This window comes from Ambystoma mexicanum, chromosome 1q (assembly GCF_040938575.1).
Source record: "Ambystoma mexicanum isolate Mex_15411 chromosome 1q, UKY_AmexF1_1, whole genome shotgun sequence".
NCBI lineage: Eukaryota > Metazoa > Chordata > Amphibia > Caudata > Ambystomatidae > Ambystoma > Ambystoma mexicanum.
This window is the reverse complement of record NC_090922.1, coordinates 518,440,943-518,468,366: the sequence shown is the minus strand read 5'-3', so window position 1 is coordinate 518,468,366 and position 27,424 is coordinate 518,440,943. Positions and strand designations below refer to the sequence as shown.

The 27,424-nt window shown below is 49.1% G+C and overlaps 1 protein-coding gene across 10 annotated transcripts in view; it reads right to left on the bottom strand.

Annotated features, from left to right (window-relative positions):
* Nucleotides 1-27,424, bottom strand: part of ARHGEF1 (Rho guanine nucleotide exchange factor 1) — a 1,792,426-nt gene that overhangs the window by 882,951 nt on the left and 882,051 nt on the right. For 9 of the 10 annotated variants that reach the window (XM_069640923.1, XM_069640913.1, XM_069640916.1 and 6 more), the window contains 2 exons: nt 23,690-23,725; nt 21,746-21,916 (listed from right to left, as the gene is read on the bottom strand). In XM_069640923.1, coding sequence (XP_069497024.1) covers nt 21,746-21,916; nt 23,690-23,725 — 207 coding nt within the window. The remainder of the gene's footprint in view (nt 1-21,745; nt 21,917-23,689; nt 23,726-27,424) is intronic. The other variant, XM_069640921.1, reaches the window with a different exon arrangement.

Genomic DNA, 27,424 nt, shown 5'->3' with positions numbered 1-27,424 from the left:
AACCGGAGCGCCAGAGCCTTGGCATAAATTTTGACATCACAATTTATAAGTGAGAGCGGGCGATATGAACCACATTGCGAAGGGGATTTACCAGATTTAAGTAGTACTGTGATTGTGGCCTCACGGAGTGAAGGGGGGAATACACCGGCCTCCACAGACTCTTCCCAAAGAGCCAGCAAGTGAGGGAGCAGCTGTGACTTATAATGCTTGTAAAATTCGACTGGGATACCGTCTGAGCCAGGGGCTCGCCCCGAGGATAAGGAGTCAATAGCGTCTGACAGCTCCTCCAGTGTGAGTGGGGAGTCAAGGGAACCCGCGGTCTCCGGAGACAGGGTTGACAAAGGAAGGGTATCGAGAAAGGAGTCGATCTCCGCCACCGACACCTCATCTGAATTAGAATATAGGGTTTCATAGAATGTGAAAAATTCCGTGTTGATGTCTTGCGAGGAGACAGCCATGGTGCCGTCAGTCCTCTCAATTCCGAGTATGTGTGGGGACCCCGTCTCGTGACGGATCAGTCGTGCCAGAAATCGACCAGGGCGTTCACCCTCCCCGTATCTCCTTGCCATGCCAGGACTATCCAAAAACCTTTGTTCACGCTCCGCAAGGGATCGGAACGTGTCCAACTCCATCCCGATGTCCGCCAGATTGCCCGAGGTAGAGTGAAGTGAGCATGTAGCTTCGAGGGTCGAGAGTCTGGATTCACTCGCGGCAAGATCTCTCTGGATCGACTTAAGGACCCCATTCTCCTTGGACAACGCAATCCCTCCAATATAAACCTTAAAGGACTCCCATAAAGTGGCCTGAGATGTTACCGAGCCCGTATTAGTCCCGAAGAACTCTTCGATCGACACCTCGAGCTCGGAACAGAACTCCGGGTCCAGTAAGGAGAGGGGTTTCAACCTCCAGCTGCGAGTCCGGCCGGGATCTGGACCCCAACCGATGGTAACAGTAACCGGAGAATGGTCAGACAGGGTTCTGGGAAGGATCATTAACTGTATAACGTTCTTAACTAATTCGTTGGAGATCACCCATCTGTGAATGCGGGAATAGGAATCATGGACTGAGGAATAGAAAGAGTAGATGCGGGAATCCGGGTAAAAGAACCTCCATGCATCCACCATGGCCAGACGGGGTAGGGATGATAGTGCAGCGTGAGCTGCCCTGGAGAGGTGACGGGGCTTGGAGCCAGATCTATCGAGGGCTACATCAAAGATTGTGTTGAAGTCACCCCCCCAGAGGATAGGAACAAGGGGGAAGCCATCAAGGAGGGAGGTGACCTGCACATAAAAATTCGGGTCATCTAGATTAGGGCCGTAGATGTTCAGCAGAACCACTTCCTTGTGATGGAGCGTGGCGTGAAGCAGTGCATACCTGCCATGGGGGTCAATTAGTGAGGAGATGAGGGTAAACTTGAGAATCTTATGGATGAGGGTCATGACCCCCACGGCTTTGAGTAGAGAAGTCCGTGAAAAATCTATGGGGGCCCCAGGTTTTGGCAAAGCGCATGCACTGTTCCGTGCAAGCATGTGTCTCTTGTAAGAAAAGAATCTTGGTCCCGTGGCGCTCGGCCAGCAACTGGAGCTGCCTCATCTTTTTATAATTACCCAACCCCCGTACGTTCCAGATCATAAACGTCAAGTCACTCTCGATCACAGATGCGGTGGTGTTTGAAACAGAGAAAATGTCAATAAACAATGGGCCAGATTTGCAACCCTGCGGCAACAGTTCCTGAGTGCCACACCACAGTCCGCCTTCGCTGCCAGCGCCAACTTTTTAATAACATAACCCCAAACATGTCCCACCCCCACCCACATCCCCCCCAAACAGAGGGATGACAATCCCAACCCCCCTCAACCAAAACCAAACCAGAGGCATCAGCGCCTGGGGGCCTGTAGGCCGGACTGGCCGCGTCGCTCCGGGCTACGGCAGATCCAGTAGAACAAAAGGTGCCCACAATAGGAATCGCATGTAACTTGGACAAAGTACTTGTACATGGTGATATGGCACGTATTTGTAAGTTGAGCAGAACAAGTAGATTACGGGATAGAGGATCAGTGTGGCCCCGATGCGGGAAGATGGCTGGGCCTGGTCGCTCCCCGTCGGGCACCAAGGGTAACTGTAGAACCGTGGTCAGAGGAGGGGGATCAGCCAGGGAAATGTTCGTCCATGAACTTGGAGGCCTCCTCTGGGATCGTAAAGAACACCACCTGGTTAGCGTGTTCTATGCGAAGTTTGGCGGGATAGAGCATAGCGTATTTGATTGAGTGGTCTCGCAGCCTTCATTTCACCGCTTGGAAAGTCTTGCGTTCCCGTTGGACGGCTGTTGAAAAGTCCGGGTAAAGGTGAATCCTTGCGCCGCCCAGTAGTAGCTCGCCCTTGAGCCTTGCGGCCCTGAGGAGGGCGTCACGGTCACAGTAGTTCAGCACCCGAGCTATGATGGGCCGAGGCGGAGCACCGGGCTTAGGTTTAGCCGTCAGAGCGCGGTGTGCCCGCACAATAGCGAAGTGCGGAGAAAGCTCGGGCGCGTCGAGGAGCGACAGCAATGTGCGCTGAACAAAATCTTCCATTGGCTCGTGGACTTCGTTCTCGGGAACCCTGATGATGCGGAGGTTGTTGCGCCTTGAGCGGGATTCCAAGTCCTCGTTTTTCTTTTCCACCTCGAGGACTCGGCTGGAGAGAGCGACAACCTCGGAGCGCAGGGCACCCAGTGCATCCTCAGCGGAGCCGACCCGCATCTCGACCTCCGACACCCGGCTATCAGTTCTCTCAATGTGGGCCTTAATAGAGGATATAGTGCCGTTCATGTCATCTAATTTTGATTGAAGTGCGGTGAAGCCCTCCCGAATAAAGTCCAACATATTTTGGGATTCCGGAGCTGCGTCAGATGAGGCAGCCGGGGCCTGCTCGGCAGCCTCCTCCGGCGATCTCACTGCCGCCTTCGCAAACATGTTGATGGAGCTCTGTTTTCTCGTGCCCCCCTTGGTCATCCTGGCGATATCGGAGGTCGAGGAGAAGGCGGGGGGGGCTCGGACCCCGTATCTCGTAACACAGTGTGCAAAGTATGGTAAGAAACAGGAGATCTCGGCCTCGAAGTCTGCGATGTGGAGTAAGGCAGGCCCCAGGTAAACAACAGATCTGGCAAGAAGTAGTGGCTCCAGGAGCGCCGCGGCCCACTCAGGAGATAGGGGACCCCCCAGTGCAGGGATGCGGGCGGCCAGCGAAGATTAGGGCTCCCCCAGTAGGGCAGTCAGGTGAAGATGGAATCACAAGCAGGAGGGCCCACAGCCCGAGCACAGCCAACACAGGAAGGGATCTGTGTCTGTGGTTGCCCCAGAGTCACGGAACCAAGCGGCGGGAGGGGGGGGGGGCGCAGCACCACCCCTTGACGTACCTTTATCACTTTATCCGCGTCCAAGGGCGCCGGGGTCCGCCACGGGGGAGGGGGGAGATGGGGAAGGGCACCAGCAGGGTGCGGGCCAAGAGCGGAGGAGGCCCAGCCGTGGCAGCCGCAGGCGGTCCAGGGGCCAGCGCGAGGCCGCGGCTCCAGGGGGACCTCCCGCGCAAGACGGCCCAGGTGGATGCAGGCGGTGGGGGGCCGGGACCACGGGCACAACACAGGTCACCCCCCTGGAGCGGTCGGCAGTCCCCGATTTGCAGGGGGGAGGGTCTCCAGTCCAGGGGAGGCGAGGAGCCGACCAGCAGCAGCGGCCAGAGCCGCGGGGCCTCCGCAGCGGTAGGAGGCGGCCCCAGGGCAAGCGAGGGGTCCGCGTCCCCGGGGGACACGATCCTACACAATGGGTGCAAGCAGGAGCAGGCGATGGGGGACAGGGCCCCGGGGCAAACCTGGCCGCTCTGGAGAGGGACCGCGAAGTCCCCGGAGCGCAGGAAGGTAGGCGCGTCTCCCCCAGCCAGGCCAGGTATAGGCGCGAAGCCGCGCCGACGGAGGGGGAAGGGCGAAGGGGCGCCCGGATCTCAGGATCCCCAGCTCCGATTCGGGCAGGAGCAAGACCAAGTGGTGCCAGGTCCCCTCAGAGGATCAATCGTGCCCTCCAGGGCAGGGTGCCAGATTGGGAAGGTGCCCAAAAAAGGATTGTGGGATCTGCAAACCACGGAGAGCTACGCTCAGGCGGCCATCTTGTTCGGCGCTCAACAGCGCCCCCCCAGATTGTTTTGTTTCTGACAGGAGGTAGCATGAAGTGTAGCGTGAGTACAGGTGTATTAAAACACATATGATCAGATAAAGCTCTTAAAAACATCCATGCACCCACCCTTCTTTCCAAGGGGAGGAAGGGTGGGTGCATGTGAATCTAAGCAGATACAAGCAACAGAAATACGGTTACTGTGAGTAATGTATCCCTTCTGAGGCGTGTGAAATCTACTTAGATCACATGCTATGCATAGATTAGCAAGCAGTGTTAAAAGAAGGTGGTGGGTTGTGAGAAGGTCCAGCAGCAAATAGATGTTTTAAAAACCACTTGTCCCACCTGTCTATCTGCTTTGGAATGAGTGTCAATGCAGTAGTGCTTAGTGAAAATGTGTACTGAGCTCCATGTAGCTGCTTTGCAAATGGTATCTAGCGGGACATTTACGATAAAATCCAAAGTAGCTCCTGCACTCCTTGTGGAGTGAGCTCTCGGTGTGAAAGGCAGTGTCTTACTTGATAATGAGTAACAGATCTGTATGCATCAGACTATCCATCAGGAGATGGCATTCTTGGAAATGCGGTCTCCTCTACCTGATGCTACGGAGACAAACAGCTGGTCTGTTTTCCTGAGCAGTCTGGTCTTGTTTACATAGTAAAGGACTGCCCTCCTTACATCTAGTGTATGGAGTTGTTTCTGTGCTGAGCTTGTTGGGTTCTGGAAGAAGGCTGGTAGCTCAATGGATCAGTTTATGTGAAATGTGAAAATGAATTTAGGTGAGAACCTAGGGTGTGTTTGTTAAACCAATTTAGCCTTATGTATGACAAAGAATGGGTCTTACATTGACAATGCTTGAAGTTCACCAACTCTTCTTATGGATGTTATAGCCACTAAGAACGCATTTTTATATGTCAGGTGTTTAAGACTTTACTTCTGCATAGGCTCAAAGGGAGGTCCCGTGAGCTTTGCAAGTACTACATTGAGATCCCAAATTGGAGGATGGAGTCTCTTTACTCCCTCCATGAATACTTTAATGATGGGAACTTTACACTACAATACTTGACTTTGAGAGGTGGTGTAAGCTGATAAAGCCGACAGGTGGACCTTTATAGAGTTGAATACTAACAAGTGGAGCATATAGTTTACAATGTGTGATGGCGTATATACTACAGGGTTTATTTGTTTAGACTGGCACCAAAGTACAAATCTCCTCCAATTATCGAAATAACAGTGTCTGGTGTTTGGTGCATGTGCCTCTTAGATATCCATACACCTCTGTGGCAGATTTAGGTAACCAAACTATGACCTCAGAAGCCATGCTGCCAGGTTCATTGAGTGAGGATGAGGGTGTACTGTTATTCCCCCATGTTGAGTCAGCAGATTGGTCTGGCACAGAAGTTTGATGGGATCACACATTGCCAGTTTGCGCAGATGTGGATACCATGGTTGTTTTGGCCACATGCGTTGTGAGGCCTTTGGCCGATTTGGCATGTTATCAAGAATTAAAATAAATAAATAAAAATAAAGAAAGAAACTAGGATGAGCGTCATTTGTTCTGTGTGAATCTTGTTCACCACCCTGTTCATTAGAGGAGTTGGGGGGGAAAAGCGTAAGCAAATTTCCCTGACCAGCTCATCCATAGGGCGTTCCCCTTGGAGTCTGGCTGGAGAAACCTAGACGGGAAGTCTGGGCATTGCTTGTTTTCTTTTGTAGCTAACAAGTCTAGTGTGGGTTAACCCCACTCTGAGAATTTGTGGTCTACGACATGTGTGTCTAGTAGCCATTCGTGTTCCTCTGGTAGGGGATCTCTGCTCAGCAAGTCTGCTAGAGTGTTGAGTACCCCTGGAACATGTTGGGAAGATAGGAACATCCCCCCTTTGAGTGCCCATTTTCATATTTTCTGTGCTAGTTTGGACAGATTTGGAGAATGTGTGCCCCCTGCTTGTGTCAGTTAGGATCTGTACCGACTGATTTGACAGCTGTTCTTCGAATGCTTGAAGCGCTTTGAATACCGCTAGACGTTCCAGCAGGTTGATGTGATTCTGTGCCGTGATGTGAGTTCACAGCCCATGTACTGTGAGATGAAGGTGATGTACCCCCCCCACCCCCGACCCGGAGAGTGACGCGTCTGTTACTACCGCTTGCACTGCCGGATCATGGAAGGGTTTTCCCTTCAACAGATTCTCCTTTGTCCACCAGCGAAGGTTATTCTACTAGTGTTGGCCAGATGACCACTAGATCGTCTCACTGGCCGCTTGCATGAGACCACTGTTTGCCAACAACTCCTGCATGGGGCGCATTTTCAAGCGTGCGCGTGGGACCAGGTAAATGCAAGATGCCATCATGCCGAGCAAATGCTAAGCTTTGCGTACGCTTATCTGGTGACCGGCTTGATACTGAGGTATTTGCAGTAGTATGTTTTGGACTCTTTCCTTTGATGGAAAGACTAACCTTTCTTCTGTGTTTATGACAGCTCCTAGGAACGGTTTGGTCTTGTTAGGTAAAAGGCTCGATTTTTTCTGGTTTATTGAGAAGCCCAATTGGAAGAGAAGGTGTATAGTTCTTTTGAGTATTTTGCATGAAAATTAGTGGAGACTCCCCTGTAAATCAGCCAGTCGTCCAGGTAGGGCTACACTGGGATTGCCTCCCTGCGCAGGTGCGCTGCCACCACCACCAGTATCTTGGTGAATACCCTTGGAGCGGATGCTATGACTAAGGGTAGCACCTTGAATTGGTAGTGCTGGTTTGCTATCTTGAAACGCAAGAATATTTTGTGCACTGGGAACATTGAAATATGAAAATAGGCACCTTTCATATCCAATGTTACCATGTAGTCCCCGGGCCCCCCCGCTTTAGCTAGCAGTGGGATTACTTCTTGTAGCATTGTCATGCTGAATTTTTGTGCCTTGACATAGGTGTTTGCAGGGCATAGGTCTAGTGCTGGGCGCATTGTTCGATCTTTCTTTGGCACAAGGAAGTAGGTTGAATAGATAACCTTGTTTACCTGGTTCGCTGGGACGATTTAAATGGCGTCCTTGAGCAGCAGTGTTGCAACCTCTTCTAGAAGGATGCTTTGTTCCTCCTTTGTGGTTGGTTTTTGACGCAGGGGGCGGTTTGAGGGTCGCTGAAGTAATTCCACGCAATAAACGCCCACCGTGGTGGATAGCACCCACTTATCCGAGGTGATTCCCTCCCATGCGTAGGTGAAGTGTGTTATACGCCCTCAAACTGGCGAGGCATGGAGGGGGACCTGAAGCGGGTGGTCATTGTTTAGGAGGTGTTGCTCCTCCTCTGGAAGTGAAGGGCCTCCCCGGCTACGAGATCTACAGTGGCCCCTTTGGAAACCTTGCAAGGTTTGTCCCTGATTGTTTCCCCAGGATGAGCTCTGATTTTGGCCATAACTGGGACGCCTTTGCGAGTTTTGTCCTCAAAAGCGACAAAAATTACTTCCGCCTCATTGGCAGGGTGGCTTATGAGTTAGCTGCGAAACAGGTGGGGTCTGGGAAAATCTACCAGCACAAACACAGCCCATTGACTTGTTCTTGGGTGGATGGCCCCTGGGAGTGTCTCAACCAAGTCTTTAGCTCACTGTTCCTTTTCACAGAGAAGAAATGTCCCCACATACAAGTCTTTGTCCTGCCCAGGGGCAGTGCAGCACCGAAATGCTGGGCAATTCTACTCTGAACAATAGTACCACAGCAACCCCATACATGTGTTTCAACCTTGTTGGGCATCATCAGTGAGGTGAAGCTGTGTCTCTCTAAGAGCAGTGAGCAAGCGGTCCACGTCTGGAGTCCTCTGGTAACTTAGGGTGAGACCCAAAGTTACTTGGTATGCAAAACAGGGGGCGGGGGGGTCTGGGAAACTCTCTGCCAGCACAAACACAGCCCATTGACTTGTTCTTGGGTGGATGGCCCCTGGGAGAGTTAGCTGACCTAATGATTTAAGAGTGTCATACTCATCTTTGGCCGATTCTAATGCATCCTCAATCGCTTTTCCGAACAGGACATTGGGTTCTATTGGCATGTTCAGGAGTGTTGCCTGGGTCTCAAGTTAAACCCTGACTGGCGAAGCCATGCATGGCGTTTAATGATAGTCCCTTCTGCAATGATCCTTCCTGTGTTATCTGCAGCATCCAAGTTGTTTTTTAAGATGCAGCTGGATACCGCCTTCTCTTCTGCTACTGCGAGGGACAGCCGAGATTTCAGGGGTTCGGGGCGGACGCCATTAATGTTGCAATTTCCTCCCACTTGTGGCAGTTGTAGCTTGCCAATAAAGTGGTATTGTTTGAAAGGCTGCTGAGGTGGCCACTTCCCTCCCTAAAGTGTAAAGCTTTTATCAGGGGGCGGTTCGTAAGAAGAAGCGAGCGGTGTTCCTGCACTTTTTTGCATAGTGGTGACTACTAAAGAGTCTGGTTTCAATTGCCCTCTTAGATAAAGTGGGTCTGAGGGAACAGGGCGAAACTTCTTTTCAGTATGTGGGTTCACAGCCCGTGTTTGGCTTGTAGTTTCTAGCGAGGGCTGAATTGTACTTTATATGGATTGGAGGAGTGGTATAAACTGGGCAACAACTTTTTTTTTATCCCCCAATATGTCCTCTACAAAATCTTTATGCAATTGCTTTTCCTGGGCCTGGATCTGGAAATTAATTATCTGCCGCTTTTATGAGCATATCGTTAAACTGAGGTTGATTGTCCACTGGTGAGTCAAGCCACTGGTGGGTCTAAGTGATCAGGAGAGGGTAGCAAGTAAACGTCCTCATCATCCTCATCATAATAGTGATCTCTCCCCTGCCCCCCCTTTGGCTATCCTGCTCCTGAGAGTCAGAATTGGGATCATATAGATCATATTGGACTGGATCTTGCTGTGGACTGATTAAGAGGGTGTCTGGATGTAGCCTCTTTGTTGGGGGTTGTGAGGTGGATGCGCCACTAGTGGGTGGTGTATTTTGGAGGCTGTGTACTGCCTGTGGATTCTTTTCAAAGAAATCTGCCATGAAAGTAATTCGACTTATTACCCTATCAATGTCTTCACAGGACCATTGTGAGGAGCTAGGTATGGTAGATGGACTGGGTATAGGAAAAGGAGTCTGTGGTATTTCTGGAGTAGGTTGCTTGCGTTTCATAGCACCAGCTGAAGTACCCTCCCCTTGGGAAACACTACCCTTTTCATTATGAGGTGTAGTACCTTTCTCCTTGTGGGAGTGGTGATTTTTCTAAGATTGGTGACTCTTAGAAGAATGTTTTTTCGATGTTCTCCCTTTGAGGAACATGTCTGGGACATGTTTCTGCACTAGCTGGGCTATTTTTGAGGAACTAGTGCTTTTCGCCGATTTCGACGTTGGTGTGTGTTGTCATGTTTCGGCGGATGGAAGGTCCAAAGCTGCGTCTTCCGACACTCCGCTTTCGTCCGCATCGCGTTTGTCGCGCGACTTTGGGGGCCTATCATGTGGCGATAGAGATCTTCAGAGGACAGGGAGCTGTGGACCTACCCCTTGAACGTGGGACTCAATCGGTTCCCCATCGCCTTCGTCGTCCGAAAAGACGGTGATGCTGCAGTCACTGGAATCACCCTCCACGTCCAAGGCGGCCTCGACCTGCATGGCATGGTGGGCCCAAAGCTTCATATTCGGTCCTTGAGTTTTTTTCGGTTTGAAGAGCGGACATGCTCGACAATGGACCTCGTCGTGGCCCCCGTGAAAGATAAAGGTTGCACACCCAGTGCTGGTCTTTCCAGGGGAACTTTTTACTGCAACTAGGGCAGAATTTAAATGGTTCATTTTCCATAATTGGATGGAAGGGCAGCAAGGCAAAAATAAAGAGGGTAATGGGAATATGCATTCTCTTAGAGCCTTAAGAAATGTCCACTCCACACTCTCCCTACTGTATGGTCCGAGGCCAGGTATAGTGCGACCTTCCAAGGCCGAAGGAGTGCGCCGAATCAAGGTCTTTGTCCGACGTTCGTCCTTTTACACCGCTTAAGATGTTGTCGAAAGTCAGCGATTTAAAGGATAGAAAGAGTACCTAATTATTTTTAAATCAATGGTGTTAGGTGAATAGGTATAATAACGACAGGGTAAATTCAAAAGAAATATGGAAGAACAGTTGCATTCCTTAACCGTTAACTGAAGACAATATGTTATAACAAAACGGTTCCTAAAAGAAGTCGTTCAGAACTACAGTGCACTTATTCATCATACATTAACGCACAGTCTAAAAGGAGACAACCATGCTGTAAACTGACCCTGGGGAACAACACCCTGTCCCTACCAGGGGTGCCTCACCCTAGATGGTGTGTGATGCAACGCCTATCTAACAGAGATAGTAAGGGAAGCTGTCCCTAATTTGTTACAACTATAGCATGTACATTACAAAACGATTCAACATGCATCAAGAACAATTACAAACAGCTGTTGAAAGGACGGTAGAACTGTGCATTAGATTCTACCATAACAGCTCAAAAATGGTGATGGTGGCAACTTGTTGACAAGGTGGCTATTTGGTTCCAAACAATATGCTATGACAATGCATTACTTACCGTAAAAGCATTTCTGATGGTTGTATCTGCTTAGATTCACATGCTGTGCATAGGTCCGACATCCAGTGGTCACTGCGGAGTATTGCATTTTGTTTTTCGTAGTCGAAAAGGGACGTCGACAAGGCGTGTCTGAAATACTATCCCTATAGTGACGTGCGTTGTACCCACAATCCCTCACGCGTCGAGGTCCCTCTGTTTGTATTTTTCTGCCCCGAGGGAGCCTTCTAGACGTGAGTGAGTACAGAAAAGAGATATAAAAGGAAGTCTATGTTCCGTCCATCCGAGCGGGGAGGAAGGGTGGGTGCATGTGAATCTAAGCAGATACAACCATCAGAAATGCTTTTACGGTAAGTAATGCATTGTCTTCTGAGGTTTGTTAATCTGCTTAGAATCACATGCTGTGCATAGACTAGCGAGCAGTACCCGGAGTTGGCGGTGGGTTATGAGAAGGAACAGTAGAGAAAAGATGTCTTAATACTGCCTGTCCCACCTGGGAGTCAGATCTCGAGTGTGCATCTAGACAGTAGTGCTTTGTAAAGGTGTGCACAGAACTCCAGGTAGCCGCTTTGCAGATGGACTCAAGGGGAACATTTGCAATGAATGCTATGGACGCCCCGTGCCTCGAGTAGAGTGTGCTCTTGGCTTAAAGGGCAGTTCTCTCTTAGCAAGAGTATAGCAGAGAGTGATGCATTGAACAATCCATCTAGAAATAGTGGACTTTGAAACTGCATCCCCTTCTCTTCCTGCTGCCACTGAGACAAAGAACTGATTAGTCTTCCTCAGTGGTCTGGTTCTTTCCATGTAGAACATGACCGCTCTGCGCACATCTAGTGTGTGCAGAGTTTTTTCTCCCAAGTTGGAAGGATTTTGAAAGAACGTTGGCAGTTCTATAGACTGGTTTACGTGGAATTTCGACATGAATTTCGGAGCAAACCTTGGGTGCGTGCGTAGAACCACCTTATCTCTGAACTGTAACGAAGGGGTCTAGAACAGAAAGAGCCTGTAGTTCACTTACTCTCCTGATGGAGGTGATAGCTATTAGAAAAGCAGTCTTAAGAGTGAGGTGTTTAAGAGATGCTTTGTGCATGGGTTCGAATGGTGAGCCCATGAGTCTGGTAAGTACCACGTTAAGGTCCCATCCGGGAGCTGGGTCAGCTATCGGGGGGTGTATTCTCTTTACTCCCTCCATGAAGGCCTTTATAACAGGGATTTTCCACCACAACACTTTGAGTTGGGAAGTGGTGTATGCAGAAAGTGCCGCTAGGTGGACTTTAATGGAATTGAACACTAGACCTGAATCCAATAAGTGGGTCAGGTATAGAACAATATGTGTGGGAGAGCAGTCAATCGGGTTGATGCTTTTTCCTCTGCACCAGATGACAAATCTCTTCCACTTGCTAGAATAGCAGTGGCGAGTGTTAGGTTTTCTGGCTTCCCCGAGGATGTCCATGCATCTCTGCGGGAGCTGTAGATGTCCGAATTCTATGATCTCAGGAGCCAAGCTGCTAAGTTCATGTTCTGGGGGCATGGATGCAGAGTCCTGCCCTTGTCTTGTGACAGCATGTTGTACGGGCAGGGGAGTTTCACTGGGGGAGATAGAGACATCTCCCTCAAGTGAGCGAACCATGGCTGTCGGGCCCACATTGGGGCCACCAGTATCATGGTCACTTGTTTCTGGTGCATCTTGTGCACCACCCTGTTGAGAAGGGGAGTCGGGGGGGAAAAGCGTAAACAAATTTCCCTGACCATTGCATCGACAGACCGTTCCCCTTGGATTGTTCTGGGGGTACCTGGAGGCGTAACTTTGGCATTGTGAGTTCTCCAGGGTTGCGAACAGGTCTATTTCTGGGAATCCCCATTGTGTGAAGACGATGTCTTCGTGCAGTCGCCATTCGTACTCTTCGGGCAGGGGGAAATCTCTGCTGAGTTTGTCTGCCAGCAGATTGAGTTCCCCTGGTACATGTTGTGACAGTAGGAACATGTTTTGTTTGAGAGCCCACTTCCATATATTTTGGGCCAGTTTGGACCGTCCTGGAGAGTGGGTGCCCCCCTGCTTGTTGATGTAGTACATGACTGTGGTGCTGTCTGTAAGGACCAACACAGTCTTGCCCTGTAGGTGTTCCTGGAAGGCTTTTGGCGCCTTGAACACAGCTAGTAGCTCCAGTAGATTTATGTGTTTGGAAGCTACGTTCGGAGTCCACACTCCGTGAGCAGTCTGATGGGATAGGTGAGCCCCCCATCCTGTGAGGGATGCGTCTGTGGTTAGAGTGGCTTCCGCCGCGGGTGTGGCAAAGGGTTTCCCTCTTTCCAGGTTTTCCTTTGTCCACCACCGTAGCGAGAGAACCAAGGCCTGCGAGACCACCACTAGATCGTCCCATAGTCCGCTGGCCTGACACCACTGGCTGTTGAGCCACTCTTGCATAGGGCGCATGCGCAGGCGCGCGTGAGGTACCAAATAAATACACAACGCCATCATGCCTATCAAGCACATTGCTTTGCGTACCGTCACCTCTCGACCGGTCACATATTGAGGGATCTGAAACAGCATGTTTTTGACCCTCTCGTTGGAGGGGAAGACGAGGCCGTCCTTTGTTTGAATTAGAGCCCCTAGGAATTGTTTGATTTGGCTGGGGTCTAGGCTGGACTTCTTTTCGTTGATGGAGAAGCCCAACTGGAACAAAAGGTCTACAGTCTTTTGGATATTGGAGAAGCATGTTTAGTAAGAATCCCGTTATGAGCCAGTCGTCGAGGTAAGGGTAAACTGGGATGGACAACCTGCGCAGGTGGGCCGCTGCCACTGCCAGTACCTTCGTGAATACCCTTGGCGCTGATGCTATGCCGAAGGGTAGCACTCTGAACTGGTAGTGTTTGCCCTCTATCATGAACCTGAGGTATCTTCTGTGCGCTGGCAACATTAAAATATGAAAGTATGCATCTTTCATGTCCAATGTTGTCATGTAATCTCCCTGTGATAGCAGTAGGATCACTTCCTGTAAGGTCACCATACGAAACTTCTGGGGTTTGATAAACTTTTTCGCTGGGCGCAGATCTAATACAGGGTGCATGGTTAGATCCTTTTTGGGTACAAGGAAGTACACTGAATAAATACCTTCCGTTACCTGAGATAGAGGCACGACCTCTATGGCTCCTTTTTCCAGCAGTAGTTGTACTTCTTGGAGAAGGATGGCAAGGTGTTCGGGTGTCATGCGTCGTCCCCTCGGGGGTCTGTATGTTGGGGAACCGTTGAATTCGATGCAGTATCCGTGGGCTACGGTGGAAAGTACCCAGCGGTCTGACGTTATTCCCTCCCATGCTGGAAGAAAGGATGTTATCCGGCCCCCGACCGGTGTTGCATGGGAGGGGACGCGAATCTTCGCGTCACTTGGTGTTGGTGGGGGCTTGGGAGCCTCTGGGGGTGGACCCCCGACCTCTCCCTTTGCCACGACGCTGTACTGCCCACTATTGGTCTGGTAATTGGTGGCAGGGTACTGTTGCTGCTGATTCTGCTGTTGGCGTTGGCCACGAAAAAAGCGTTTGTTGCCATAGCCGCGTCTGGTAGTGGGCTTAGAGATCTGGTCAAGAGTTTTGATAGTATCAAACTCTTTTTTAGCCATCTCCAGAGCCTCATCCACCGCTTTCCCGAAGAGGTTTGAGTCTTCAACAGGTTTATTTATAAAAGACGCCTGTGTCTCCGGTTTGAACCCTGAGTTGTGCAGCCATACATGGCGTTTTAGGAGTATTCCCTGAACCAGGGAACGTCCCGCTGTCTCTGCAGCATCCAGAGAGTTCTTTACAATACTCTGGTTGACCTGGGTTCCTTCGCCAATAGTTATTGCAGGCGTGTACGTAGTGGTTCCGGCGCTTCTTCGGCGTCTTTGTGCAGTTTGGCCCACTGCGCGTCCGCGTAGCTAGCTAGCAAAGAATTGTTGTTCGCAATTCTTGCCGAAAAGGCAGCCGAGGATGTGACTCTCTTTGCAAGGGCATATAGCCTCTTGCCCTCCTTGTCAGGTGGTGCCTCGCTGGTGGACAGCGGCACCCCTGCCCTCTTCCTTGTATTAGTTACTACAAGGGAATCTGGAATGGAATGTCCCCTGATGTACAGCGGGTCTGAGGGTGAAGGAGTGAAAAGTTTTTCAATTCTTGGATTAACTCCTCTGATTAGTGCGGGTGTGGATAGCGAAGGGATGATTCTTCTCTTCACTGAAGCGAGGAGGGGAATGGTCTGGCTGACCGGGGGTTTCTCCTTAATTACTCTTTCCACAAAGTCTAATTCAGGAGAGATCTCCCCAGTGTCCAGTTCGAAATGTGCTGCTGCTCTGCGCAACAGGGCATTGAATGTGGGCTGATCGTCAATGGGAGACGTGTTTCTAACAGGTGAATTGTCAGGAGGATTTAGGTTAAGGACATCAGTGTCCGTATATACTGATGGGGATTGCCAGGGATGAGAAGGTCCTTCTTCTGGATTTTCTCCGAAGCCTTCTCCTACCATGTCTGGGCTGTCTTCCAGACCTTCCTCCTGGTTCTGTCCCTCTTCATCGTCTACAAATTCATCCTCCTCCTCCAAGTATTGTTCCTCACCAGTGAGGTCATACACATTATGGAAATCTGAGGCTGTGTCCTGCTGGGGATTGAATAGTCTCGGATATTTGGCCCTGGGGTCCTCATGAGGCCCTTCTCTTGTTCTCTTGGGAATGGGAGGGTTCTGGGTCTTCATAAACCTTTCCATTCTTTCCATGCAGAGATGGAGCCTTTCCATGGTTTCATGGGGTACCCCTGAGCGGTCTAGCGGGGGAAAATTAGTGTCATCTAGCTGAAAACGGCTCGACCTCTCCCATAACGTCGAGGAAAGTGTCCCGTCGCCTTCCGAAAAGCCTTCCGGTGTGCTGGGGGTCCCCCCCGACTGAAGGGGGTAGTCCCTGTCTTTCTTCGGGCTTTTTCGGCGTGTCTTTCAACCTTTGCGTAGCGCTCGACGTGTCTTTCGGCGTACGCTTCTGGGCGTCGGCTACAACAATCCTCGCCAAGCTCTCTGTGACTCGTTTGTCAGCGGAGGGCTGTGGTTTCGACGTTACGGGTGTCGATCGTTCTACGGCGGTGTGCGCTCTCTGCTGGTGCGCGCCGGCCGATGGTTTGGGGGCGGTGCCCTTATTTGCCGAAAGCCCAGTCGCTGGTCGCGAGAGGGGCTTCGAACCTGAACGGTCCGAGGAGGCCGCCGGTGGAACCTGCGTCTCCTTGGGCGCTGATGCTTTCTTCGTCTTTGACGAAGAAGAGCCATGGGTTGTGTGCTTATGTGTGGTATCGTGTGCGTCAGTGTCGCCGGGGTGTTCATCCCCATAAGCAGGGCGTGAGCCGAGCCCGTCGGGGCCGGGGACAGACGACGAAGAGCGCGAGCGCTCTTTAGAGGGGTCTACGACTTCCGTAGCGGAGGTAGTGTTATCACGTTCCTCGTCACTGTCGGTGGTAGCAGCGGCGGGTGAAGAATCGGCCTTAGACATCGCGTAGGCCGCCCACCTCTTGACCCTACGGTCTTTTAGAGTCTTTGGCTTAAGAAGCCGACAAGCCGTGCAACCCTCCTCTTTGTAATCGAGGGGCAAGCAGCGGTTACACCGTGAATGCTTGTCCTTCCAAGTAAACTTGCCCTTGCAACGCGGGCAAAACCTAAAGGGTGTCCTCTCCATAGCCGAGGCAATAAATCGTGATAACGACCCCAAGGGAAAGGAAGGGGAAAAGGAAAGGCATTCTCAGAAAAGAACCAGAGATGTCCCACGACCCCACTCTCCCTACTGTATTTGGCCTTCGAGGCCAGGCCACGTGTTCGGCAACGCCGAAGGATCTCCTCCGCTCGTCCCCTCCGTCGAAGATCTTGCTCGGCGGAGACAGCTTCACAACTGCGTCGAGGGAGGGATCGATGTGTTATATATTAAATAGGAAAACGACCACAGGTCGAGGAGATGAAATCTGCAATGTCTCTCGAGGAGCTCCGCGTAAAGGTGACCAGTAGCTGGGCGGAAAAAAACAATCAGAGGGACCTCGACGCGTGAGGGATTGTGGGTACAACGCACGTCACTATAGGGATAGTATTTCAGACACGCCTTGTCGACGTCCCTTTTCGACTCAAAAAAAAAAAAAATGCAATACTCCGCAGTGACCACTGGATGTCGGACCTATGCACAGCATGTGATTCTAAGCAGATTAACAAACATCAGAAATTTAATTCTACCCTTGGGTGTTGGAGTCAACGAATGCAGTTGGAATGTTCACTCAAGGAAACTAATTAAGAAGGCTCACTCGACTTGAGCATGTAAAAGGCTCACTCAATCTGTGTCCTTCATGATCCGAAAGTTCGACCGGTTTTGATTGCGGTATTCAATGCCGGCATTTCAGCACTCAGCGACTTTCCGCTTGAGTATGTATGGTACGGCGCTATGTGCGTCTTGAGTGGCTCGAGGTAGTCCATCCGGCTGTACCATCCGGCTGTACTGAGGGCCGCCTCTGTGTCGGTCTTGAAAGCCTGCAACGACTCGTCGACGGCCTTCCAAAAGAGATTGTCTCTGTCGAAAGGCATGTCCAGGACCCTCGTCTGAACTTCCTGCCAGAAATTGGTGGTTTTCAACCAGCCACGACGATGGAGGCAGACACCGTTCCCCATCTGTCGGAACCCTATGTCTGTGATGTCCAGGGCCACGGTGATGGCATGGTCTGATGCCACCTCGCCCTCCTGGAGAATTGCCAGCGCCTCGACCAGTTTGTCGTCGGGGAGAAATTCCAGCAGCGGGGCCACCTTGTACCACAGCTCCCTGTCGTACCTGGCCAGGATCGTGAGAGCATTCGCTGCCCTAATCATAGCTGCCGCTGAGTAGATCACCTTTCTACCAGTGGCATCCAACTTCTTCCCCTCGCTGTCTGAGGTAACGGAGGCCGAAGATGATGGATTTGAGGACTTCTTACTCGCAGCCGTCAAGACCATAGAGTCTGGGGAGGTTTGCAACTGCAGGCACTTGGGTGCCGACTCCGGCACCCAGTATTTCTTTTCCAGCCTGTTTCTTTTCACCGGGGCTGAGGCAGGATTCCTCATCAGTGCAAGGCCCTCGTCCAGATGTCATCCAGGAGAGGCACTGCCAGAATGGTCTTCCTCTCGGCGGCGGTAAAGGAAACCCTCCTTCTTGGTCTTCTTGGCTAGAGGAGCTCAGACGCGCAGGCGACCATGGCCTGGAACAATCCCACTTCGTCCGGTGGAGAAGCTCCCGGCGGAGGGGAGACGCTGTCGTCCGTGTCTGTCGTCTCTGCGTCCGTGCCCATATCCCGAGGGGGGAGGGAGGGTATGTGAAGCAATTGATGAGGCATGGCATGCCGTTTCCTCTTCGTCGCTAGCAGGGGACTCGATACCACCAGGGCCGGTGCCGGGGTTTCCGTTGGCATCCTCCTCTGGACCTCCGACAACAGCGTGTGGAGAGTTGACAGGATGTCCAGCGACACACCCCTGGGAGGTAGAGGGGGAGCAGTATTGCAGGGCCCAGTGCCTACGTCGCCGTCGGCATCCTCCTCAGCATTTCCACTGTCGTTGTTCCCCATGTCCTCCAGGACCGTGTGAAAGGACAGTATGACCTCTTTGTCCGAAGAAGACATATCCGTTCCCTGGAGCACGGTAGAGGCCTCCACTGCCCCCCCACCCCCCTTTTTGCATCGGGGTCGGAGCCGGGCTGAGGGCTGGCATCCTTTTCTTCAGTGTCTTCACCGGCTTCGCCGAACCCTCCCACCATGGACGAACAGCCACTCTGTGCGCCGCAGAGGTCCCGTGGATGAGGTCAGCCCCTTTCGCCTTCCAGAGGGCGGCCGCCACCAGCTCGATTGTCGAAGAAGACTTCTCCTGGAGCACCTGGGCCTTCAGGGGTAGGTCGGTCATCTTACCCTGAGCCTTGCACCTTCTCCGGCTTCTCCAGCAGCTTCCTGGGGTTAGACAACCTCTTCGAGGAGGATCTGACGCAATGGCTCGAGATGAAGGCAGATGGCGAAGATGAGCACGCCCTGCTCGTCTCGGGACCTGCTTGCGCGGCAACCTCGACAGAAACGGACTTGGGGTGCTTGGCCTTGTCTTGGGCCCCCATGGAAGGAGCGCCTTCAAAGGACTTAGAAGCCCACTCCTCCGACCGGCCAGATCTGGATGAGGCATGCCCCTGTTTGCCACACGGGGTAGAGGCCTTGGCGTTGAGCCATGCCACCAATCTACTGTGTTGATCCTTGACGGTGCCTTTGGTGAATCCCAGGCAAATTTCGCAATCTGCATCCTTGTGATCCGGATGGAGACAATAGAGGCACTGGGAGTGTTTGTCCTCCACAAACATTCCTCAACCCGCAGCTGGAACAGAGCTTGAAGAGAGAACCTCCGTCGTCCTCCTCCGACATGGTCCGGCATGCGGTGTAGGCCCGATGGCCTTCTGGAATCTTCGATGAACTCTTGACAATTCTTGCCCTTGAGGAGCAATGACAGATGCCAACAAATGGATCCCTGCTTTCCAGTAACAGGAACGAAAGAGTACACAGGCTCCATTTGACAAAAAATGAAACTTTTTAACGAAAAAGTGCAAACACGTAGAAAAGCTCTCGGCGCAAAACACGAGAACTCCCAACACTTGAACGTGCGGTAAAAATATAAAGATGGCTGTCAGAGGAGGGGCTTAGGAAGAGGGCAGCCATTGGCTGCGGGCAGTATGACCCAGAGCTCAGCGATTGGTTTAAAGGAGAAAGACAGTTTGTAAGTGAAACAGTTTTTTTCTTTTACAAAGGAGCCCCGGCCTGACGACTGGGAATATTCATGAGCATGTGAATCCATGTCAGACCCCATGCTGCAGTATAATAATAGTTTCTCCCTGTGGTACTGTGTGCACTACTGGTCCAAACATATCCATGGAGCTGTGTGAACGTAAGCAGGGGCCAATTGTCTGTTTCCTTGTTTTTGGTGAGAGTAATTTTACTCCCTATTTGTTTTTTTTGGATGCATTTGCATATTTTCGGGAGTAAAAGTGGTTGATGCACAAATCATCTGTAGGGCCGAGTATATAAGCCTCAATCCAGAAGCAAGAGCAACGGCACGATTGACTTTAGAAAACCAAGAGAACCCAGAAAATCAGGTTCTGGCAACTCAAAGGAGACCCACCGTGAGAAACTGTACTATGAAGAAGACTACAGTAAGAGTGACCTGTGTTGGTCCAGAAGAGCAATATCCTTCCAGGCAACTGCAGCTTCCAACACCAAAGTGGGATACTCACAACATTAAAATGGGAAGCTGGCGGAAAAATGGCCTGGAAATGGCCCCAGCATGGGGGCCTGTCCCAGCCAACAGAGTAGATGGGATGCCTAGGAATGACACCCAAACATGGAAACTGGAGAGCAGCCCAGGATACACATTTCAACCAATATGGGCAGATCTGGTCCTCAAAATGCAGCAATGGCCTAAAAAGGAGGAAATTCTCCGGTAGGTAAGCAAGCTAGCCACAATTGACTGTAGGTTCAGGGTCTCCCCCTAGATATACCGACACTTGGTGCTTTAGGATTTAATCCACAGGCTTTCTGTATTTTTGACTGGTATTGGCCCAAAATGTCGCCAAAGAAATGCTGAATGCGCATTTAATGCCAAAAAACCGACTCCCATTACGCTGAACAAGGTCCCGCTCCCCTTGTTCAATGAGATGGGATCAGGGGCTGCAGGGGTGTCCCCTGCCTCCATTACATGGAAAGCGGTGAACAATCAAGGAACAAAAAAGAAAGAAAAGTGACCCTGCAGTGCCAGTTCTGACGCATGTTAGTGGCAGGGAACTGACTTTGCAGGGATAGAGGAGAGTCGTGCGCTGACAGGGCAAGGGAGGGGAAAAAAAAAAGGGTACGCGGATATGTGGATAAGTGATCACTGCGCCTCTCTATATTTGTAATCAGAATTTTCTTAGTCAACCTTTTTGGTGGCGCAGTGATCACATATTCCTTGTTGACCTCTCCACCTTGACTCCTCCTCAGCAACCTGACCACCCTCCTAGACCACCCCCCTAGTACTCCGAAGAACTATCCCACAATAATCATCGGTTTGCTTCACTGTAACACCAAAATAAAGAAATAATAACCAGGGAGGTGAATTCACCAAAATCCCACGAGTAGCAGAAGTGACATCACAAGCCCAACAATATCACAGGAACTGATATCACGACCTCAGGCCCTGAGGTTATCATCAGAAGTGTAGTCACAAGATCTTTGACCATGACGACATCACAAGAGCAGCATTACAGATAGAGAAATAATTCAATAAGCTAAAAGTTAAAAAAAATATTAAAACTTGACTCACTAATAATAATCCAAGTGTAGCCTCCCATATGCAGAAGTTGAGACCCTAATGCTGTGATTGGCCCACATGCGAGGTCTAATAAAAATGAAGGTCTGACCTGACTTTCAGGTGCTACCTCCATTCATAGGGAACAACCTAAAATGCTCCAGAAATACCATCCAAAGCTTGATATTGCATCATGCTTGTGGCCTTTTCACAAAATGCAAGGGGCAACCTCAAATACCCATTTCTAGCCAACACTTGTGTATAGGCGCGTTACAAATACCATATCATATCATATCACAGTGTAGCCTCTCAAACGCCCAAATATGGCATCATATGTATGCAGGGTACTGTCACCATAAATAATGAGAGCAGCCTTGCAGCCTCTCATCCCAGTTGCTACCATCAAGTGCAGACTTGCATGCAATAACAATGCCAACCAACATCATGTGCCCTTGTTCCTCCCTCATCCCCATTGTAACCATTGAGGATACTAAGGGGGTAGTGAAGGGATAAGGGGTGGGAACACCTGAAGGTAAACAGGGCTCTTCGAGTTCTTTACTTTCAGTTTGACAATACTTCTGTAATCCCTGAACCAGTAATACCTGAAACAGCTGCTACCCCTGGCAACTTTCAAATGAGTTCCATAATGCAATCTCAGAGTTGGCACAGCAAATGAAAGCGACGTACAAGTTCAGTTTCAATGTTAACACATTTAAACACTCACTCCTGAAATACCAATTGCCCTTTCTTACCTGCTTCTCGGTCATTGCTATCTAAAGTGGGCAGGTATATGGTCACTCCTCCTGATGGTTCAGGTACATCACTTGTACTTCCAATTTTTAACCGTCCAACGGCACTATCTCCACGATCAAGCGGCCTTTGGGGGTGGCTTGGTTTCCGGTCTGAGACAATTGATCTATCAGCTGCAATAAAAATAGACTTTTAGGAAACAATTTTAAAATCTTGAAAGAGCCTAAAACGTGAGCGATTAACAGGACCAGCATTTGAGTTACACATTTTGATGCATGGCAGCTGAGCATATGGATACTCATGGGTCACAAAGTGTATGCTTGCGCGTCATGCATAAGTATGGTGAATGGGAGGCAGCATAGGCAGTAATTTGGACCTTGCACACCAGTGGCTTACAGTATCAGAAGCTTTAATTTCACAATTTTAATTGAAGCCAAGCCAACTGCCCATTACTGACTACTCTAACCACGTGGCAGACCATGAAGGGACCATCTGCACCAGTTAATGGCGATGATTCTTCTGCGTATGCAAAAAAAGTAATGTCTCTAGGAAGTCAGAAGCAAGTTCCTATTCAAAATTCATCATGACCTTTTGCAACTGGCTATCAGGGAAAGTATTTTTTTTAAACAACTTTAATTCAGAAATGAATGACTCCATTTCACAAAGGACAAAAGGATGGGATTCCTCCTACCTTCCCCAAATTAAGGCAAAGGCAAAACTAGTAGCAATGAACAATATCACTGCAAATCTATTGCTAGGGAACAAACAGCTGTTCTAATGTAGCATGGCTCCACTGTTTTACAGTCAAAGCACAGGGTCTGGTGTAGTGACAACTAGCACACCCTCAATTATCACTCAAACCCAATGCAGGGGAGCAGGACCCATCAATGCACTAATTTACCTTAGGTCCATGAATCATAGAGTCTAACACGACACCTAGGATACAGCAACAAACTCTGCCATAGTAGGTGTCCCCATGAATCAGCGTCTTATGATCAAGCAGCTGCTTTGGTACAGGAGCCACTACTATACTAGTGTATGAGGAACCACAAATGATGTCCATCCTATTCAGTGGCAGAAATAACCACTACTATACTGCTGTACTAACTCACTGAATATTCATGTCTAACCTCTGCTTTGGTACTAGAGCCAATGAGGTTCTAATGTACCAGCCCTTGGCTCATAACGACCGAGACCAAAAGAAAAGTGAATCACTGAAATGCAGAATGAGATGAATTTAGTGTAAACAATGCTTTGAAGACTTTCTTTACAGTGGGGGGGTCTGACACACCAGCTGGACCAAAGAAGTCGAAGCAGGGGGCACAGAAACCTTTTGGGAGAACAGAGCTGCTAATCATCCACTGGAACTTTTATGTGGACAGTATAAACATGCATGTTTCACATTACAGTAGCCCTGTCCTAAGTATCTTATTATTCAAGTAAATGGAGATAAAATGGGGTTGGAATGGCATCCATTAAATCAGTGCCTGTGATGTAGTAAAGGTGAACATTGACGAGTGGATTTAGGCCCACTGGCCACAACATTGGTTAAGGAAGCAACTCTAGATCCATGCATTCAGCACAACTTCCTTCAGGAACTTTTGCAACAGCCATTTGCAAATCTATGCTCATATTTAAGGATGTATTGCAGGGGCAATATCGTGGGGGTGCCATGAAGGCAGAGACACTCTTTGAGATCAGCATTAGGGGTTAGTACATTATGGCACAAATGTGCTCAGCAGTCAATGTGCGCAGTCACTACAAGAATCATTTCAAGAGATGTAGAGAGGACAAATACATGAGTTAGGGAATAATGATTAATAGGTGACGTTACGCTGCCTTGTGAGCCCCTTCTCCCATCACCCCCAAACATGTTATCATGCTTTCTGATCAGGCATTGAGAGAGAGAGGATCTACGATTGGTGGAGTGGGTGAGAAGGGAATACCTTCTGTGTCAACCTTTGGTGGCTTGTAGTCAATATCTGTAAAATAAATGGAAAAAACAATGCATAAAGACGACACAGGAAGTGACACAGGGACGATAAGGATCAAAATGGTCCACTGAGGCAAAATGCAGGAAGGGTTAGCATATCAAATAAGGAATGACTGTGTCCCCAAAAAATAAACACTCATAACATGACATGACATGGGACTGAGACTCCAGAACAGTCAAACCAGGAAGTTACATAAAATGCCATGAGGGTATTCCAATGAAGACAACATGGGAAAAGATTGGTTAATACTGGGACATAACAGCTCAGCAGGGACAACGGACTAAAACAAGAGGAGCTTGATGGTGCCAGAAGAGGTCAGATGAGGAAGGAAAACAAAGTGACAGTGGATAAGAGGCGACCAGAACAGCCCAATGAGAAAGTCACATCAAGTGGCGTGGAGTAAATGGGTGCTGAAAGTGTCAAATGAGTATCAAAGTGATGACAGCTGACAGTCTTTAAGCTGGACATTCAAAGTGATAGGGTATAAAGAGGATAAAGGTAGTCTTCCGTCAGGAACTTCAGCCACACATGATTGAATGCAAAGGTGGCACAGTATCTTGAGTAAGAAAGTACAACAGAAATTAACAAGGTTATTTTGGGAAAAAGAAAGAATTGATCTAGGAACATAAGGTAGGCTGTGACAGTCCATCAAGGAGGTGGCATGGGAGAGATGGCATCAGGCACAACACAATTGAATCACTGAAAAGAGTTTAAAAAATATACTCACCGGTAGTAGTAGTTAGGACAGTGTTTCTAAGTCCACCCAAAGGGACTTTATAAAACTATACCGTGGGCAATACGGAAACTCCAACTCCTAGTAGAAGGCTGTACCACCTGGTATGTTGGTAGCAATGACAGAGCAGACAGGCTTATTTTAGGAGGGAGAGAGGGCTGTAGAGAGGTACAAAGAACTTGTCGCATACATATGGTCCAAAGAAACACATACACTGATGTATTGTAAAGATAATGGTTTATTTTATACATGCATAGAGAATTCTTTTTTGAAAGGTAAGTACTATTATAAGTCAAACAATTATAAAAACCAACACAATACTTAAGGTAAGCAAACCAAAGTATAGCAGCATGCCGTTCAAGTTCAGTAAAACCTAGTGTTACACATTCGCAGTATGCTATTCAAGGGGAGTAAAACCACATTCGTAGACCTTTAGAACAACAGTATGTAATTCAAGTAAAGCAGACCCTTTTGGTAGTAAACTGTTATTCAGTTTCAGGAATAATGTAGTTATACCAACCATGTTACAATTAAGTACCTTGCAACATATGTAATTCATTCTTCCTTCAGGAATGATACACCCATACTACTTTTTAGAACCATGAAACACAATTCAAAGGTAAGCAATAACGTAATCATTACTTTTCAGAAGGGCAGCATGCACTTCAAAGATAAGTAAGAACTCAGTTTTACACATTTAGAATGGCAGTATGCTATTCGAGGCGAGTAACACCCAATGTAACACATTTAGAATGGCAGTATCGGCTTCAGCTCTAGTGGTCGACTTCTCTTCAGCTTCCAGATCCAGGCCATTTATCCAGGAACTCAGCCAATCAGCCCACATGCTACATTCAAACTTTGTGGTGACACTTTTTTAACAGTCAGCCTCCCAGTTGTGACTGGTTCCAGGCAGGCATGCCAGAAGACAGAGTTTCAGACTCCTCCCCCATTTACTGTCTTCACAGACACTCTGGAGCCTCGGCAGGCTGCACAAAGAGCTCCTGCCGAAGACAAAAATAAAATCATGACCTCCCCCTCCCAGGACGGCAGAAGGACCAAGAAAGGACAAGCACACTAAAAATTGTGGAAAAAAAAGAAGACACCATTCTAGATGGGACCCTTCTGTGCATTATCACAGGTGGTTTGTCAGCCTGCGAGTAAAAACAAATCACACAAAAGTCAGTAGAACATGTCCACTGCCATCAGCCACAATAGTAAGCAAACAGAATTGTTACAGGAGCAGTTAGAAAGGGGATACAGAGCAACCCTCCTCCACCCCCCCCCCCCAAATCCCCCTTGAGCACTCCACATAAGGTGGTGTGTGCTGGACTCATAATATAAAATGTTGCCCTGCTTCCTCCTTCCCTGAGATTTTTCATACAGTAAAGGTCTAAATTATGGTGCCAACATCCTAGGACTTTAGAAGGCATTCTGTGAGGTCCAGTGTGCCCTCATAAGAATCTTATCCACCGACACTATTTTTTCTGTGCAAATGTATGGTTAAAAATGGCAAAGCAATCACCAGCATGTGAACCCATAAACACAAGACATTATAAAATGACTGTCCGTTGAGGAAATCGTAACTCATACATTCCATCCCCTACAAACCACTTGTGTCATAATTCTAAGTAAAAATAAAAAGAATACAAGCCAAAGAAATATTCCAAATGAAAAATCACCAGAGGGCTGTCCGAACATTAAGCATTAAAAATGTTGGTCTTTCTTGATCATAAACAGGTACTCTGCAAGGGTGCCCACGCTTTTAAAAAGGTCCAGTGAAAGTTTGTTTACTTTAACTATCGATAAGACCTTTTCCTCTCCTTAGATGTGGTCTGCAAGTAGAATATCGGACTATAATACCAGTGCCAGGGCACCAGTCAACAAATGGGATGAGGATTAGTCTCACAATGTTCAGCTCTAAAGGAATTGCAGGATTTCTCTGGTCTGCTCTTCCAGTGTGCAATCTTCTTTTCAATTCAATAACCAGATTCATCCGTGGGGATGGCAACTGTTGCATTCACTTGGGAAGACGAGACATGGATTCTCCTCCCAATCTTTAAAATGGCACGTATCCACTGTCTGAGGGATACAGTCAATTATTTCAGCACTACCACCAAAGTTTCCACTTCTCCCAATCACTGTGACCACTGATCGCCCAACAACTCCTATGAAACCCATATCCTCAGCCATGCCTTCCAGTGCTAGGACTACGTTTATGCATGTAGTCATCATGCACATCAGAATTTTCTGTTGGCGGTCTAAAGACTGCCTGGGGGAAGCATGACACACAAGCGTTGAGGACACCAACTTACAGAAGTGCACTGCGCTTTTCCCTGGGCGTCCACTAGACTGCCACCGCAGGCAAGTCATGGAGGTGCGCATTTGGGATTGGAAGGCAGAGCCCGGAAAAGGGTTGTTAGGGACTCTCACCAAAAATCGTGAATCATGAAGAGGGAGAGGAGAAGAGAAACCTTGCAGGGGCATCCGTCAGCAGGTGGCCTTCACCAACATCACTCTTTCAACGACGCCATAGACCGAGATCCAAGTTTTCATCCTTCCTGAATGTCATACACTGCTTACTGAAGGGCACAATTCTTTTAAAGGTCGTTAACATAGGTTTTTCAATGCACAAAATGCAAAGAATTTGTATTTCTGATGTTATGCTCAATAGTAATACTTTCAAAGAATTGCCAGTTTTCTAGGATCGAATTACTGCTGACTTTTGCTGGCGGGTTTCAACAGCTTGGAGATGCAACAGTAAATTGTCCTTTGTCCTGAAACTGTATGAAAGTAGAAACGCAGGAAGATTAATTTACGCTGTGATCAAGGACCAAAGCCAATTAATGTGGTCCATAGAATGTCTTCCCATCCAGGAAAAAAATGTGGCACCTAGCCACTGATAATTTTCAAGTCCGTAGCAGGTTGAGAAACCTGCTCAGGTTGCGCATATGGTT